This window comes from Podarcis tiliguerta, assembly GCF_965153285.1.
Source record: "Podarcis tiliguerta genome assembly, chromosome: 3".
NCBI lineage: Eukaryota > Metazoa > Chordata > Lepidosauria > Squamata > Lacertidae > Podarcis > Podarcis tiliguerta.
This window is the reverse complement of record NC_139536.1, coordinates 82,277,214-82,295,968: the sequence shown is the minus strand read 5'-3', so window position 1 is coordinate 82,295,968 and position 18,755 is coordinate 82,277,214. Positions and strand designations below refer to the sequence as shown.

General features: G+C 42.0%; 1 protein-coding gene and 1 long non-coding RNA gene across 51 annotated transcripts in view; one reads left to right on the top strand and one right to left on the bottom strand.

Moving 5' to 3' along the window:
• Positions 1 to 18,755, bottom strand: part of LOC310673461 — a 46,450-nt gene that overhangs the window by 2,209 nt on the left and 25,486 nt on the right. The window contains exon 3 of the long non-coding RNA XR_014509038.1: positions 132 to 404. This is a non-coding gene — a long non-coding RNA (uncharacterized lncRNA). The remainder of the gene's footprint in view (positions 1 to 131; positions 405 to 18,755) is intronic.
• Positions 1 to 18,755, top strand: part of RIMS1 (regulating synaptic membrane exocytosis 1) — a 224,282-nt gene that overhangs the window by 202,850 nt on the left and 2,677 nt on the right. For all 50 annotated transcript variants that reach the window (XM_083431403.1, XM_083431391.1, XM_083431389.1 and 47 more), the window contains 4 exons: positions 11,381 to 11,522; positions 12,108 to 12,220; positions 15,198 to 15,299; positions 18,044 to 18,183. In XM_083431403.1, coding sequence (XP_083287529.1) covers positions 11,381 to 11,522; positions 12,108 to 12,220; positions 15,198 to 15,299; positions 18,044 to 18,183 — 497 coding nt within the window. The remainder of the gene's footprint in view (positions 1 to 11,380; positions 11,523 to 12,107; positions 12,221 to 15,197; positions 15,300 to 18,043; positions 18,184 to 18,755) is intronic.

The following is an 18,755-nucleotide window of genomic DNA, read 5'->3' as shown; positions in this document are numbered from 1 at the left end:
GGGGGGGGGGTGTGATTCTCATCACAAAACAGAATCTTAGTACAAAGTGATAACAGTTCCCTTCCACTCAAGGGGAGAAATAAACTGTTTCCTTCAGAGACTATATCTGGAAGACAGCACTAAACACAAACTTGTGAAGCTTGTTCGGGAACAGCAAGCAGATCGCAGCATCATTTGGTTCAATGCTGCTGAGCATTTGAGGACAAGATGCTACAAATGGCAGAAGTGCTTTTAAATTCTGCGCAGGGCTTTCCAATGTCAGATCCCAAACACAGGTGCAATTCTGTTGGTGGGTCTCTCTGGTTTTTTCCCCACAAAAAAAGAAGAAATTGTGGATACAGTTTGCTGTTGGTATTACAATGCTGGAGAACTATCCCTGGAGATCACCGTTTCAACCCAGTTTCCTATGGTTTATGTAAAAGAAAGAAAAAAAGGAGAGCACATAAAACAGGGAACAGAAGCAAGTAACTTTGTACTTACAGAGCCTTACGACATTGTTCGGATTTTTCTGCCCTTGCCCAGTCTACATTTGAGCCACCTAAAGTTATAGATTTATGAATTGCCTGTGCAAGTCAGCCCTATTTCAGAATTCTTCTTGAGGAAGAGATTCCTTCTCCCGTACATGTGGTTTTCTTGCCTTCCACCCAATGAATTTAGAATGTGACATGGAAGCTTTCAATACAGTGTTTGGTTTGAATGTCATTCATGTGTATATTCTGTGGGCTTAGGAATTTGCAGCTACTGAAGACGTAGCATTACAAGTCACTCAGGGGTTTTAGAATGGTGAATTAATATTAAATAATGCGGCCAGTCCTGTTTTATTCTAATACCACTCAGATAATACTAGAAGGAATTTGAAAATAATTAGCTTTTTTCAGTTACCTGGATGTCACGGAATGCTTGTAATCCTTTTAACAGGACTAATTATGTGACCAGGGATTATTTAGAGCAAAAGATTAGGGGATTTTAAGGATTTACTTCAGTAACTGAAAGGACTTGATCTAAAACACATCTCAAGTATATTTATGAATCCCTGTAACATTAATTGGATTTTGCTACAAGTAAGGTTGCAGTCCTGTATGTTGCTGTGGAATTGCTTAAATCCTATTTACTTCAATGGGATTTAAACAGACTGTCTGCAGGGTTTTAAAGAATCTGTCTCAAGCTGTATTTTTGAAGGTTTCTTCTATTCCAAATTATTTTAAACTTGGTTTGCATTTTTGCATACATGTTGAAAGAACGGACCGTCTTTTCTGTATGCGTGGAAACCCCCTTCATGTTATAAATAACTGACAGAGTTTGAGTGCTAACTGCAATTTAAAATACTGCTGGCTTGACTCTCTCTTAGAAAATATAGTTATGAATAGTTATTAATCCAGAAGAAGAATGGGGCACTCAGTCCACTGAAGCAAGTCTTCTACAGTACTGGCATTCCCAGACCATATTGCCTTTCTTTGCTCAGGACAGTAAGTGTGAGAAGTGGCTTGCATGCACCCAAAAGGACTTCACATATTTCTTTTCCCCAACAGCAGCTCCTCATACTTCATTCAATGAATTTGATAAACACTGTCCTGAGTTTGGGGATTGGCTTATGCAAGCAGCTGCTGCTTAAAGAATGGGACTTGGGGGTTCCCAGTGTATTCACATGAATGCTGAATTCTTTGTATCCTGGCCAATGTCTGGATCTTCAAATGTTATCAAACTGATGGGTTGACTTTTCTGAGACCACAAGTACAACAATTCCAAAATACAACCCTTGAATGTAATCAAATCCAACATTCGGATTTGATTACATTCGAGTCCGAATTAGTGTCAGGAGTTCAAAGAGAAATCAGTGGGACTCTTCTTTTTCACCACATAAGACTTGGAAACATGCTAACAAGGTGTAGTCAGTGCTGGAAGCAACTTACAAATACCTTTCTCATCCAACTGTTCTTTGAAAAGGAAGGAACGCTGGTTTCAGGCTGGTATTTTTAGAGTGACAGCTAGGATCTTGGGAATTACATAAAGTGTGCATGCATGAGGAAGTAAACCCACATGCTGTTAAAAATATTCCTAAAAGATCATTGCAGGTGTCTGTTGGTGCAAAGACTAGACATTGCGATGTGGAGCAATTTCCCCCCTTATGCCTATTTAATGCAGGAGTCTAGAAATATTTATAGCAAGAGACAGGGAGCGGAGGAAAAATTAATAACACTGAACAAGGAGGGAGCTGGATAACTGGCAGTGTTTTTGAGTGGGGGATAAATTTGGTTACTTTGACTTCAATCAATAACTTGACTATGACCCCTCAGGCCCTAATGCAAGTATGCTGTTTATGTGAAGCAGCAGCATTAAATAATTGAATTTATTGCAACAGGATCACAAATAAATTATGTCAGGTGAGCCTTAAATTTTCAGGCTGCAACTCAGTTGCTTTGGGACACAGGGCCAGTGCTATGTTGAAATGTGCCCATTCTTGGTGTAATGGGACACGTATGGTACAATTTTAACAACTTGCCATTTTTAAAAATACTGCATAATGTGTTTGTGCGTGTATGTGTGTGTGTTCATGTGTACATACATGGATTTATGGTGTGGGGAGAGGGTAAGGCAGAAAAAGCAAACAGCTTATCCTTGGCTCTCTGTATTCTCCCCTTCTCTGCCACTCCCCTTGCCCTCCAGTGGGTGCCTTGTCTTTGGTTGGAAAACCATTCTGGAGGTAGCGTGCTGTACTTTTGGGGGACTGCAAGTAACTTGTACTTTTTGAGGACCGTCAGCCAGGTACAAGTTGTTGATGAAGCACCTTCAGGTGGAGGAGTGACTCTTAATGAGAAAGCACACCCCCATCTCAGCATGCCAGGCAGATCTGTCCAGGAGGGAAGGGACCTCAGGGCAGGGTTCTCGGATGTAGTTGTATTGGCAGTTGGGTGATGTTCATGTGGTAGGAAACCCATCCTCTTGGTTCTTTCATCCTCCCTGTAGGGGACATGCCACAGCTAGGAAGCTCCCACAGGCCAAAGTAAGTCTTATCCCAGCAAACATATGGTGAGAGGGGAGGGGACTTTGGTCCTGCTGCAGTCCTCAGGTTTCTCCTGAAAATGTTCCCCTCTAACCTTAGCCACTTTCTTCCTGCTAGGTGCATTTCTGGTTTCAGAATCTGGCTGGGGAGAAAACACTGGAAACTGCCCAAGAGGACATTTGAAGGGAGAAACACACTCCCTCCCATTGGCCAGTGCCCCCCCTCCCAGCTCCTGCTTCAGCAATAAAAGGAAAGAAAAAACAGGGATGGGGCCCCATATTTCTGACATCTCTCTTGTCCCTGAATTAATCCAAGCATATGCGGCTGAAATGCACAACAGGCCCCTAAAAACGTTCTTTTTATTGTGCATTCCTAGTAATTTGTGCTCATCAATGCAGCGATGTTGCTAGCCGCTCAGGTGCTGGGTGCAGCACCCATCCAGCAGCCAGGGGTTGGGCAAGCCATTCATGGGGGCGGGGCATGCTGCGTACAGCCTCTCCGCTGCCTCCCCCTCAGCTGTAGGGTGGCTGAGGGAGAGGCGGAGGGCAGGCGCAAGTCCCATGCTGCCGTTTCAGGCAGCGTGGAGTCTGCAGGCATTCAAGTCACCACATCACTTCCAAGACAGATGCATGGCTTGGGCATGCTACAGGCCCCGTGGTAAGTGCCCGACCCTGCGGTGTGGTGCCCAGTGCCAGCCGTGTTTCATTACGTTTCTTGACTGAACTAAAAAGTTACGTGAGCCCATTTTTTTTAAAAAAAACCCTCATATTTTTGTCATTTTGTCATCCCCCTCCCTCAGTGATGACACCCGGGGTGGCCCGCACCACTCTCCCTCTGCCACTGCATCAGTGTATGGGGGCAGTGACACGTGATTCTGCTTCCAATACTGCTTTCACCTCTAAATGTTTCAGAGCAGTCCTACTGCTTTGAGTCCAATCGATGTCGGTCTTAACTTCCTGCAATAATTCGGTGGCCTTTTATATCACAAATGTTTTGGCTTGGTTTTTTTTGTCCCGGTTTTGCTACGTGCTATAGTGCAATAGTGTTCCTCCAGATGGCAATAGTTCAAGGGCAGCAGGGGAAACATTGCAGAGCAACCGATAAAGCAGAATGATGTGTGGATAATGCATTGTAAATCCACCGCTAATGTGCTATTATTATTGTGTCAGTGATACGTTGCAGAACACACCCACAAAAAAACCTCCCAGTTTGGACGGGCGCAAAGCCTTTTAGAGAAAGGATGGTTTCCATATGTACGCATTATCCAAACAAATGGAAATACCTTTAAATCCTGCTCATCGCAATGGAGGAAAGTTAAGCACTTGTTTTGTTTTGTTTTAGTGCTTAGCTTTGGCTGAACCATGTGCTCTCTCTTTGTTTTCTCCCAGCCTTGCTATTTTTTACTTGTTGAGCAGCTGGGGTTATGTAACAGCTATAAAACGACACTTGGTCTAAAGAGGTTACCGAGAGCAAGAGCCACTTGGGACTGCAAAGCCATAAGCAGCCCTCCAGGGTTAGCATCATTATGCAATTCTCTTGGGCTGCGGGAGGAGGCGGAGGCTGAGAGGCACTTTAAAAATAGTACTGCAAGACTCTACTCCATTGCATTTTCAGTCAACTGCTACAGAAAAAAAATTCCTCTAAAAGATAATGTGTATTCCCCACTGCCCAATGAACGCTCTCTTATTTAATTCCTCTGGAGCACCATCCCTTTATCCTTGTTTCAGAAATAGGATGAGTAGAGATTACTGTTTACTGTGGCTCCCGTGGGCTCCCACTGCTGGTTTTCGAATCTGTGGTCACTTGACATTACCGGAGTTCAAGAGGTAGTTTCTCGTTGAATACTGCAGTTTCATTTATTTCACCCCAAGCCAGCTTTGATAAATAATCAGCATACTGCTAGTAGAGGCTGTTCTGTGCCTTGCTCCCATTCTATGGGGAGGGGGCAATTTAAAGTGCTGTCTACTACCTTTAAATCCCTGAGTGGTTTGGAACGAGGCAACCTGAAAGACTGCCTTCTCGCTTATGTACCTACTCAAGACCCTACCACTGAGTGCAACCACTGAGTGCAGCCACTGAATGAAGTGAAGTTGGTGGACAACCTCCAGGGAGAGGCAGCCTTTTTGGTAGTGGCACCTCATTTATGTGTGTGTTTGGGTTTCCATAGTTTTTTCTGATGCTTCTAAACTCCTCTGCAACATTCTACAAAATGGAGAATTAGTTTGGGTTTTTCCCCCCCTTCCAATGCCCCTAAGTGTGTGTGTGTGTGTGTGTGTGTGTGTGTGTGTGTGTGTAAAGACTTGCGTCTTTACGCAGGATCATTCCATCCTGACAGTTTTTCATGCCAAGTGTTCTTTTCTGTTTAAGCAAAAGACTATGCAGGAAGTCCAGACATTATTTACCACTCAGTTGCTTAAACAAAAGCTCATGTTTTAATTCCTGCTGAGGGCTTCCTAATATAGCTAGGATTTAACTTTGCTTATGCCTAAGAGGTAAGTCTGTATTCATTCATTTTGCTTTGGAATATTTCAAAAGTTATGTTATATACAACCCTGCCGCTTCTCAAACGTACGGTAAGTGAAAACAGGATTGGTGTGCTGTGTTGATCTCAAGCCACAGACATGGTAAACTAACGGAGTTAGTAAAGTCATTGAATCTTGTGACAGGGGATCAGCTAAACTAAAATAGATCAAAGTTAGAATCACATAGAAAGGTATGATAACTGATGAAACTAATTTTTGGATGGCTGATACACACAGATGGCGATTGTATAGGTTGCATTTCCTGCTTTGCAAAAAATGAATGCAAGTTTTTCAGAGGCATTAAAACAATACTTAGGCTATAATTGCATCTCTGTTTCATCGGTTTCTTCTCCACACTTGATGTCATTATTCTTTACCATGTATGTGAAGAAACCTTGAGTGAAAGATATGGTACAATTTCTTTGTAAGCATGTCTTTAGTCTATGTTCCAAATTCTGAACTGCTCTTTCCCCAAAAATTGAAACATGCCTGTCTGGACAACCAATAATACCATTGCATCTTTGTGCAAGAGCTTACGTTCAGTAGTCATTTGTTTTTGACCCACTTCATACATCGGTATGGTAAGGGAGAAAGTTACTATTGAGATACCATAGATTTACTGCAGGGCGCAGGGAGTGTGTAGTGTATGGCCTTTTGACGTATATGAAGCAGCAGAATATAAGCTATTTCGATTTAGTTTACTTATTGCTCTCTCTAACAAAAAAGCCATGCATTTATTTATTTCTATGCTGTTCTAGTACCATAGTTCCCTATAATACTCACTGGCAACTATAGTTGGCGCATTTCCAATTTCATAATCTTAACATGTGCTAGTTTCGTTCTGGAAATTATCTGGAAAAAGGCATCGTAACAGTTTATAGCCAGACAGTCTTTACATATCTGCATAAAAGTCATTCTCTCTTTAGCTTTCCTTCTGTTCCCTTTTCTCTTAAGGGGCGGCAGGGAGAGAGAGAGAGAAAATGCCTGCAGAATATTTACACCTCTCTTTTACAACAGCTTAGGGGTGCCATCTTAATTACCTCTGTTTAAATTGACCAGATATATTTTTCAAGCCTTCAGAAAAGCGAAATGCTTGCTGTTGTTAAATGGCCACAATCGCAGAGGTCCACTGAATTAGCCACAGCCTGATCATAGGCAATTTCACTCTAGTTTTTAGTTGTAAATGTTCAGTTGATTGAAGAGCGTAACATATTAAATGGCTACATGTGTCATTCTAAGTGGTATAATATTCAGTATATCATTTTGAAAATTAGGTGAACAACGTGTATCTTTGTATATGAAACAGCAACATGCAATATGTAAAAAAGAGAACATTTTCAGCTTCTTTTAAAAAAAATCTGCTCTATGAATCAACCTTCAGAATCATGATGGCAACTTTTTGTTCTATAATTACTGGTCATTTGTTTCACAGTGTTTTTATTATGCTTTATATAAGTATTGACCCACAAATACTGGCATCTGTTTCACTTTGAAATTACTTTAAAACAAACATCTTGGGAACAGAGAGATTATTGCTAAGCTTGACTTTTTAAAAGGTGGTGTTTCACTCGGAGGTTGGTTTCTACATCAGTTTGCACTGCTCAAGAGAGTAATGTTCAGTCTGTCTTGCATGATAATTTTTCTACTAAAAGGCATGATTGTATAGCCAAAAAACGCTCACACAACCCTATTGTTAAACTTAATATATATGTGGACCACCAACCTATACATATTGCAGCGGGGTGATTTTAATTTAGACAGAAAGGTCTCTGATTTTTGCAATACTTCCTGAACATACGCAGATGGCACCATTCATCTGAAATCATCTCTTATGCAACTGTTAATTGTAATGTATCTAACATCTGAGTACCATGAAAAATTGCCATGGGAGAATGTGCATGGGAGCCATTTCATCCTTTTCTTTTAGAGATGCATACTTTTCAAATTTCTTCATCAATGTCTCTTCCATGTTCATTGCTTTTATTTGCATCCATGAAAGTTCTTTGGCGTCAGTGATCCTCATTGTTTATTAAAGGGACCTAACCCTTAATTAAGACTCAGTGACCAGTTCCAATTCTGGAGACCCACTGGTAGGACCTGACTGGCTTGTGCAGTGTGTGTATGCATGCTGATCCCAGGAATATTTTTAAGATGCCGGGGGCAGAGGAGGGAGCTCAAGATGCCCAGGACATGATTAGTGTCCCTGCTTTCCAGGTGTGTTTTTACATTTGCTAATTTAATAGTCATATAATAATGTAACAACTTTCACATTCAATATTGTTGAAATGAGATTATCACAATTATACATAGATTTGGTTTTTTTAGAAGAAGTAATAATTGACCAGAGTAAAAAATATATGATACTTCTAGAATATTAATCAGTCTTGACAACTGTGCCACTTTAGAACATCAAAAGAACCCACCTATCTAGTCCAGCATCCTGTTCTCACAGTGGCCAACCAGATGCCAATGGAAAGGAAGCAGAATCAGATTGCACTGGCACTCTCTCCACCTGTGATTCTTAGTGTTTTTTGCCTGATCATCCATGTATGTATGTCAGCCTTTCCCCCATCTATGCCATTGTGTGTGTACACTGAAATAATTCATAGGCAGATGATTCATTTTATAGCCCATACACCATATAATCCAGTGATTAACCATTTACAGGAAACTGAAGGGCTTAAGTTTATTTAAATGAAATAATGCTGCTTCAAAAAACTAGAATAACATTGTGAACATCATGTAGTTCATTGGTGAAATACTGGTTAGATTAGAGGCTTAGGAGGAAAAAAAAGTATTTAGCCATAATCTCATTTAAGTTCTGAATTCTATATATTGTATTTTTCGCTCTATAGGATGCACCCAACCATAGGACGCACCTTGTTTTAGAGGGGGAGGAACAAGGGGGAAATAATCTCCCCCCCTCTGCGCAGAGCCCCTTCAGTGAAGCGGCAGGAGAAATGGAGCCCCTTCCATTTCTCCTCCCACTTAGCTGAAGGGATGCTGCGCCTTAGCTGAAGGGGCACCTACCCTTCAGCGAAAGGAACCCGAAGCCTCCGGAGCACAGCCTCCGGAGCTTTCAGACGGCTATCTTTGAAGCCTGGAGAGCGAGAGGCATCGGTGCGCACCGACCCCTCTCGCTCTCCAGGCTTCAGCAAAAGCAACGCGAAGCCTTCGGAGTGCGGCGGGAGCATTCCCACTGTGCTTCGGAGGCTTCGCATTGCTATCGCTGAAGCCAAGGAGCCTGCATTCGCTCCATAAGAGACACACACATTTCCCCTTAATTTTTGGAGGGGAAAATGTGTGTCTTACAGAGCGAAAAATACGGTACATAGATGGATTAGATCTGCAAATTCCAACTATCATCTATCTATCTTTCTCTCTGTGTGTATAAAATTTATGGATATAGGTGTAGTTTCTTTTAGACTCCTGTATTTACAATTTTATTGGCATACAGAAGTACTGAGATGAAAAGCACAGCTCAAGTTGCTTTCAGCTCTTTGAAGCAGTTATAGCATTTCACAACAATAATATGGTCATCACAAAGACATTGGGGCACAGCATTGCATTCATAGAGACAGCGGATTGTGATGTGCTGGGTAATATTTTTGTATAGAGATATGAGAAGATAATGAGACATGCATTAGAGTGCTGGAAACAGAACTGAATAAACATTTGCAAACATTATTGGGATTTACTCCAGCACCTGTTGGACTGGCCCTCAATTAAAGCAAGGATATCTGTTTTTATTGTTTAGATTCCATAAATGAATGTACAAGATGTCAAATATGTGGCCAGTAAAAAAAGGTATACTTGTCTTCAAGTCATATGGAAAATTGTGATGGTATGATTCATAACCCTTTACAAGTATATAATTTGCCCAAAGTATTTTGGGACTGCCTAGATAAAAAGCTAAGATACAGGCTTTCTGGAGGTCAAGTGGGAGGTGATATGACATTGCTACAACAATCAAGCATTTCCTGCTGGTGTTGCCCTTTTAAAATGACCACCAGAGACCCAAATATCTTGAAGGCTTGCAATTCCTTCCTTCGCTGAAGAACACCTACAGACTATGCCATCTACCATGTTATATGGCAGATTTAAATGGGTTCCTGTATCCCAAAAAAAACTCCGTAATCCGAATCAAACAGAGAATATAATTATGTTCTGAAACATTCCTTGTTTGACAGGCCAAGGAGAAAACTCTTGCTTAAATCACCGACCAGTTCTAACCCAGAGATTATGTGCTTCTTACTTGAAGACCCTATCCCTTTTGTAACTTACAGAACAGCCTTGTTTGCTTTAAGGAAACTAGGGGAAACAAATGGGGGGGGGCTTCTTGACATAATAACTGTTTTTTTTTATTTCTGTTAGGATTTTATTGTACTGGTAAAATAATTATTTTATTCAGTATTTTGAAGCTCAGCAAATTATGTATAATAGATGGCCTTCTAACTTTTGTAACAGGGATTTTATCTTAAAACTGTCAAGGTCAATAGCTAGTATGGATGGAGGAATATTTGCAGCCAGAGTTCATGAAGAGGATTAACCTTCTTATACTTGGCAGATGCTTTTCAACAAATTGTGACAAACCTACCATACAGCTAGATTTGTAACTTGACACATTAAAGTTCTGTTTGAAAGCCAATGGAACCCAAATGAACAGAGTGAATATTTGCTGCAGGTATACATAAAATTACATCTACATTGCCAGTGACATGCTCAGATGGGGAGACATTTTATCACGTATTCTGGAATGCCCTTTTCACATGCCTGTCATCAAAAGAAAAAAAAATTGATTTGCAAAAAAAAAAAAAAATAATAATAATCTATTTACCTGTTGTTATACCTTCATTTGTGGAAATGCATATTAAGCACATATGTTTTCTGGTGTTTATATTTGCTTTTTGTTGTTAAGTTTTCAACTGAAAGAAGAAAAACGCCTGTTTAGGTGTTCAGCTAACCTGTGGTCTCGTCTTGTGTTCTGCTGCTGATCAGATTCAAGGGAATCATTACCAGTACAGAGGAAGATCTCTTTCCCTTCTCCCATGCTGAGACGGCAACACCCATCACCAAAAACCCATGCAGGGCATAACCCTTACTGCGAGTGGGGAACAAACAGAGAGGGATGCAGAGCAGACAGGTGGATGTATGCTGGATGCTGAACATCTCCTGTGCCTGCTGCCTTGCAGTGGACTCCAGTGGAGGCTCCTCCTTCATGTAGCAATGACTCGTGGTAGAATATGATAGCCTACCAGCAAGCTTGCCACTGAGCAACATAGATAGCCGCTGGGGGTGGGGGTAGAATATGAATGTTTAGGAACATTGGTGAAATTAATTTCAGCCAATGGTTTTCAAGCTTTCTATCTTCTAGAAATATTACGTGCATCATGATTTCCACTATAGCTTATGCAACTCCTGTGCATTGCCAAAATTCTGGGATATGTATCATATTATTCATGCTGGGCAGTGACTGCCTGTTGGGCATTACAGTTGTACCACAAAATAGAGAGAGTATCTTTTACCATACACAACACCATGGTCATGCTTTTTAGGTCAAGATTTGTACTGGTGGGCAAGCAATTTTTTAAGGGAAGCTTGCTGACCACTACTGAACTGAGGGATTGAGGGATCTCAGATAGACTTCCAAGGAGCCCCAGAGTTCAGTGGGACACAGATTGAAAAGGTCTAGGTTATTGACTTAAATGAGTTATATTCAATTCAGTGGAACTTATTCCCAGGTAAGTGCATAGAATTTCAGCTTCAGTCCAGCCACAGTGATGTGAATGATCACAACATTTTCCTACTTTCAACTTGTTGCTACTGCTGCTACTACTGTTGTCCTGTTTTCTTTTAGAGACGGGCAGCAAGAAGCTAAAAAGCACGATACAGAGAAGCACAGAAACTGGTATGGCAGCAGAAATGAGAAGCCGTATGGTCCGGCAGCCAAGTCGGGAATCGACTGACGGCAGCATCAACAGTTACAGCTCAGAAGGAAAGTAAGTGGATGCTTGCTACAACCAGGACCATTCCTGCCACCCATTGGGCAAATATCTTTGCTGGCGGCAGGTCTCCGCCAGAGGGTACCAAATGGTCAGTCATTGAGCAGGCCTTCTGCTGTTGAGGTTGCAACCAAGAGGTTGAGGCAGGGATAGGCAAGTTGTTGAAAAGGTAATGGGGGGGGGGGGGAGGAAAGGAAAGTAGAGGTAGCAGCAGTAATGCTCAGATAGATCAGAAGGGAACAAAATGGTGGCAACACTTATTTATTTCTAGTAAGAGACTGTCTATTTTTTACAGTTGTGTAGACCCAGAATACACTGAATCCAGCTAAACATTTTAGCTTCAGCTGGAAAGGAATGTGCTGGTACTCCTTGCCGCTAAGTTCCGTACCAATATCATGACATTCTTCTGAGGATCTGCTAAAATTAATAAGTTCAAGGTTCAAGAATATTGCATGTGTGTGACTTTGTTTCTCATTTAATTTGCCAGTTACATATTCTTCTGGGCTGTGTGTTTGGTAAAGCAGGACTGTATCAAAATAATAAGTCACAAAAATCTGTTCTGCTATGCTTGTCTTGCCACAGCCTAATATTTCCTGGAGTCCGACTCGGTGCTGACAGTCAATTCAGTGATTTCCTTGATGGACTTGGACCTGCGCAGCTAGTAGGTCGACAAACTTTAGCCACTCCTGCCATGGGTAAGATCAGCTTTGTTTTTGTTCATAAGAATATACACCACTTGATTAAATGGTTTATAAAGCTTTCTGAATAAATAAAAATAAGGTGTAAACACACATCAGTTTAAGGTGGATTCAGTACATACCAAGTGTGCATAATTTCACAACATCCACATGGAATCATAGAATTGTAGAGGTGGAAGGGAGCCCATCAGCCCTGACCATTGGCTATACTAGCAGGGACTAATGGGAAAGATAAAATAACAAAGATACTGTTAAGGGGAAAGAGTTTGCATGTAAATATTTTTATTATATCCAAATCTAGTGAAACAGTTTAAAAACCTGCCCCAGTTTCACCTCTTCATTATCTGCTAAATGACTGCCATCATACTGTGAGGGAACAATGATACCTATTTCCTAAAGAATGCCAAACATTACAAATGTTCTGGGTATTAGCATCTGAGAAACCTGGGGTCGGCTGACTTTACCTCAGTATGTTACTGTGTGCTTTGTCATCTGCATTAAGCAGAGTGGGTTATATTCTTGAAGTTTTGACCCTGGAATACCACCTAATTACATAGAATGGAACACATCAATACTTTATTCAAACTGATACGACTGTTTTGAGTTCCTTTTATCACTCTGTCACAGATTGCTTGTCTAACTTGTTCAGCCATTCTAGGTTTCACTTTCTCCTTCATTTCTTTTTATATCTAATCCATTTCATCCTTCAGCAAGTTTTCAAGCTGGTGAAAGCAAAAAACACTTTCTTCTTCTTCTTAACATCGCTTGGATCCAGAGTGGCACTTCCACAAACAGAAGGGCGTTTGATCCTGTGATTTTTGCTAATAAAAGGTGGACATTTTGCCAGTTCCCTCTTTCCCTCATCCACCATCCCCCACAACCTCCCATGCAGAGGATCCTCCAGCCCTCTGGAGGAGATTTTTAGGGAACACAAGGGGCTCCTTTCTTAGGGAGTCAGAGGGAAAGGGAAATTGGCAAAAATTACCTTCACTCCTTACCCATTTCCATCAGTGGAACGCCACTCAAGGAATCTCTGGGTCCACCCCTTTCACCTTAAAATTGTGATTAAGCAGGGAAACAGAAATAAACCAACTTACATACAGGAATAAAATAGAATGGCAGAAACTAATTCCAACATCCACTAAGAGAGAATAAAATGGTGGTCACCTGGTGCTTAAAGCCCATCAAAGTAGGTGTCAGCCAGTTTCCCAGGCAGAGTATTCTACAATGAGAATATCACCACTGAAAAGTCCCCATCTCTAGCAATCCCCTGCTTTTCATTCAAATGTATGGGCACCCAGAGCAGGGGCTCCCTCTGACGGGAGTCTTACTAAACAGACTACCTCATATGAGTTCTTTTAAAACTCAGCAGGTGTCTCTCATTCATTCAGATAGATATACAATTGTACCTTGGTTTTTGAACAGTTCTCAAACGCCGCAAACCCAGAAGTGACAGTTCAGGTTTGCAAACTATTTTTGGAAGACGAATGTCCGAAGGGGCTTCCGCGGCTTCCAGTTGGCTGGAGGAGCTTCCTGCAGCCAAGCAGAAGCCATACTTTGGTTTCCAAATGTTTTGGAAGTCAAACAGACTTCTGGAATGGATTCCGTTCTGCTTCCAAGGTACAACTGTACTCCAATCAAAATAATAATAATAGATATACGCTGATCAACCAGCTAAATAAAGTGTGTTATAGAAGTCTATTTGGCTGCTTATAAAGGTAAAGGTAAAGGTACCCCTGCCCGTACGGGCCAGTCTTGACAGACTCTAGGGTTGTGCGCCCATCTCACTCAAAGAGGCCAAGGGCCAGCGCTGTCCAAAGACACTTCCGGGTCACGTGGCCAGCGTGACATCGCTGCTCTGGCGAGCCAGAGCCGCACACGGAAACGCCGTTTACCTTCCCGCTAGTAAGTGGTCCCTATTTATCTACTTGCACCCAGGGGTGCTTTCGAACTGCTAGGTTGGCAGGCGCTGGGACCGAACAGCGGGAGCGCACCCCGCTGCGGGGATTCGAACCGCCGACCTTTCGATCGGCAAGCCCTAGGCACTGAGGCTTTAACCCACAGCGCCACCCGCGTCCCTTTGGCTGCTTATAGATTCTTATAAACCAAATATAAGATCACATATGAGATCACATTTAACCTACTGATTTTCAGCCAATGCTTAGGCAGGGAAACAAATCAAGGGACTTCCTTGGGTGATGTCTTATTTCCACCCATTGATGCCTTTATTCACTGAAGTTTCTAACCTAGAAAACCAACACAGACATTTCCCCCTTTAAAGAGAAACATTTTAGAAGGCTTCTATTATACCTGAGATACATCTGAGATATTACCTCTTATCTAGATGGGAAAGGTCTATACAGTAACACCCTCTGCTGATGCCTGGTAGGCACCAAAGACTGGATCTGAAGAAATACCGTGTGTACTACTTTCTGGGATGTGGTTGCAGAATCATTCCTATGAACTGATTTTACCTATTTTTTCCTGAAGCAGGCTATTAATAGGAGAGGATCATAAAAAAAGTCCAGCTGATACTGTAGATGTTTTAACTAGCAAGCACACAACCTGGGAAAACTGGATTACTAGGGGATGGGGGGCAGTGTTACCCAAGGCACTTAAATATATACATCCAGAGAGAAAATCCTTGTTAAAGTTTCCTAAACAAAACAGTATGTAACTTGAGCAGCAAGAAACAGAGGGTTGTTTTTTTATTCTAAATGGTGTCCCACACATCATCCACTGACGTTATTCCACTGGGTTATTTAGTTTAAAATGCAATGGAAAAAAAATCTAAAATGAAGCATTAGCAATAAACTGGTAAATTATAGGAAGACCAGGATGAAAATTTTAATATAGGAACAAACAGTGAAAATTCAGGAGGGAGCGTAAGGCTTATTTACCCTTCTGTGAGTCATTAGAAGATTATTGTTTTGCTGGTTAATACGACACTCTCACACACCTGATTCTCTTTTAGGTGATATTCAGATTGGAATGGTGGATAAGAAGGGCCAGTTGGAAGTAGAAGTTATTAGAGCCCGAGGCCTGACACAAAAGCCTGGCTCTAAATCTACCCCAGGTACGAAAAGTTGTGCATGGTGATGGACAAGAGATGTGAAAGTGTGCAGTAATTTGGCTTGTTCGGATGACGTAAAGGTTTTTATATGCTGAAATGCATGTACTTTTAACCTTGTGTTATATTTCCTCATCAGCCACAGGCATTTCTTGAAAGTAAAAGCAGCTACAATATGGCACAGAGACCTTGTACTGCTGCAGGTCTCATCTTACGTTCTGGGAACAAGAGCTAAACTGGGATGGGTGGATAGGCTTAAGGGTTCAACTCCGTTGTTTAGAAACCCCAAAGGGTTGTTGCCATAATAATAATAATAATAATAATAATAATAATAATAATAATAATAATAATTTATTAGTCTCTCCACAGAGAGGGTAAATCTGGATTCAGTGGAGGGAAATTTGGTTTGGCATTTAGATGCCAGCAATGTCATATGGATGCTGCAAAAAACCTGCATACATGAGCACTAATCCCATAATAAACAACCATCTTGAAGCTAGCCCAGCTTGCCCCAGAGTACATGTGGTTGGGAAGGGTCAGGTGAATCCTGTATAACCAGCTCCCTAAAAAAAAGATCCATGTGGTATATATTTGTGACATCCAAGAAAACAATGGAGGCAGCGACAACAAGGCGTTTATGGGAATCATTATGCTACTGATACCCAGTTCTATTTCTCTGTAACATCTAATTGGGAAAGGGCATGCAAGACCTGGACTTGGTGGTGGGCTGAATGAAGGGCCACAACTGACTCTGTATCTTAGCAAGATGGAGACACTGTGGGTGGCAGCTCCCGAGTCCAGATCGTCCATTGCCTGCTTTGGATGGGGTTGACCTCCCCCTGAAAGAGCAGGTTCATAGTCTAGTGCAGAGCTTTCCAAACTGTGTGTTGCGAGACGTTAGTGTGTTGGCGTGTCGCGCAAATTCTCGCCGCTCTCCTCCCAAGGCTGGAAAGGGGTTAGTTTAACCTCTGGTTTACTTGTAAAATTGAATTCCTGTGTCGTGAGATGATGCATGTCTAAATCATGTGTCACCAACATGAAAAGTTTGGAAAGCTGTGGTCTAGTGGGTGGCCCTTTTGTCACTTAGGGGCCTTCTACCAGCTTCGACTGCTAAGACCTGACTGTCATCTATGCACTCGTAACCTTCAGATTTAATTGGTACAGTATGTTCTATGTTGGACTGCCCTTGAGGTTGACCAGGAAGTTTCAGCGAATGCAAAATACAGTAGCTGAACTGCTCACTGTGGCAGAATATTGCCATCACCACTGCTGAAAGAATTACTCTGGCTGCGTATTAGCTACTGGGATAAATTCAGGGTGCCAGTACTGGTTTATAAAGTTGTTTACTGCTTGGGGCCTGAATATCTACAAGAGTATCTCATTCCTTATATGACCAGCTTTTCAGGAGAGGGCATCCCACAGATACCAACATTTCAGGAGGTGCATTCCATACAATGCCAGAATCAGGCCTTTACTGTACCCTTTTAAATTCCTTCCCATTGCATACCAGACAGGCACCATCTCGCTTGTCTTTTTAGCTCCTGTTATAGACATTCCACTTTCAACAAACCTTCTATTTGCAGGTTTTCATCCCTGGGTGGAGGAAGGGGGGTGCAGTGGGTGTGGTCCGCCCTGGGTGTCACCACTGAGGGGGGTGACAAAATGCTAGGTGGCACTCACCGCGGGGCCTGCAGTGCGCCCGAGCCACACATCTCTCCTGGGAGAGATGCAATGGTTTGAGCGCGTGCAGGCTCTGCACTGCCCAAATGGTCTGCCCGCTGCCTCCCCCCCAGCTGTAGGGCGGCTGAGTGGGAGGTGGCAGGCAGACTCCAGAGGCCCCGGGGTGCGCCCTGCCCCTATGGGCAGCTCACTCTACCCCTGGGCGCGCCGCCCCAGGAAACCCAAGCGGCTTCCTTCGCCACTGTTTCATCCAGTTGGTATCTGTATTAGATTTGAAATCAATTGTACACCTGACATTTTAAAACTCTCTTATGTATGCAATTAGATAGATAGATAGATAGATGATAGACAGATAGATAGATAGATAGATCGATAGATAGTGATTTTAGGTTTTTAAGCAGGAGTTTCAGCTGAAACTGAAAGCAGGAGCAGATTACAAAGAATTCACATTGCATTGTGATTACAGTAAAGTCCTTGGACTCTGCATCACTAAGAAGTTTGAAGGACTAAAAGAAAGCAAACAAAAAAAGAGTTTCTTAGTTGGTACAGCAGTACTTTAGACAAGTCAATAAGATGTAATTTTCCTAGCTTGGAGCACAAAAACTCTAACAGAACCACTGGGATAATGAAAACTACTATTTTCAGCTACCTCTCTGGGGAAAACATTTCATTTTTTCAGCTCAGTTCTTCTGTGCTAATGCAATAAACACCCATAAGAAGACCTTCACCTACATATTCCTTCTTCTATAAATAGCTGCATTTTTTTATTGTGGTGTTGTTGTTTTAAGTACTGTGCATTTCAAACAAATAAGGAATGGGCAACTTCTACCAAGACAGTTTCTGTAGTCATTCCTGGGTGATGGCCCACAGAAGGGTTCCAGTGGATTTATAAATCAGAAAAAGAAGGGGGGGGGATGGCTTTGTGCTCCCCACCACCAAAAAAGATGTTCCTCTCTTCATTTCCCTCACCCTTCTGTTTGCTATTAAAAGAAAAACCAGTAATGTTTCTTTCAGGGGTTTTTTCTTATTAGTTTAAATGATTAAAACCCAATATTACTTGTACTTCATAGCTCCCTATGTCAAAGTTTATCTGTTGGAAAATGGGGCTTGTGTAGCCAAGAAGAAGACAAGGATTGCAAGGAAAACCCTTGATCCTTTATACCAACAGACACTGGTTTTTGAGGAAAGTCCACATGGCAAAGTCCTTCAGGTCAGTAATTATTTCAGCTCATTTCAGCCTCTGATTAACATCCATAGTATGAAAGCAACTGAAATTCAAATGCTCTGACACAGCCAGGATTTTGTTCAATTTACCGTCTCTTGCCAATTGCCTCCTGTTTCCCCTCTGAAAAATATCCCCTTTCCACAAGTGTTTTCATGAGAATATTGTTAAGCTGCTGAAAGGCCATCCTTCGTTATGTTAATACCCTGAGATGATCAGCTGAAGTTTCATTAGTGACATGAGATTTTTCTCTTGAATGCTGCCAATCTCTCTCCAGCTTTTGGAATGTGAAACCCATTGGAACTTGGGGGACACACCTCCAGCTAAGGAGAGCAGAAACAAAGAGGCAAATGGTGTGGTGCCAGTGTGGTGTAGTGGTTAAGAGCAGTGGACTCATAATCTGGTGAACTGGGTTCACTTCCCTGCTCCTCCACATGCAGCTGCTGGGTGACCTTGGGCTAGTCACACTTCTCTGAAGTCTCTCAGCCTCACTCACCTCACAGAGTGTTTGTTGTGGGGGAGGAAGGGTAAAGTGATTGTTAGCTGCTTTGAGACTCCTT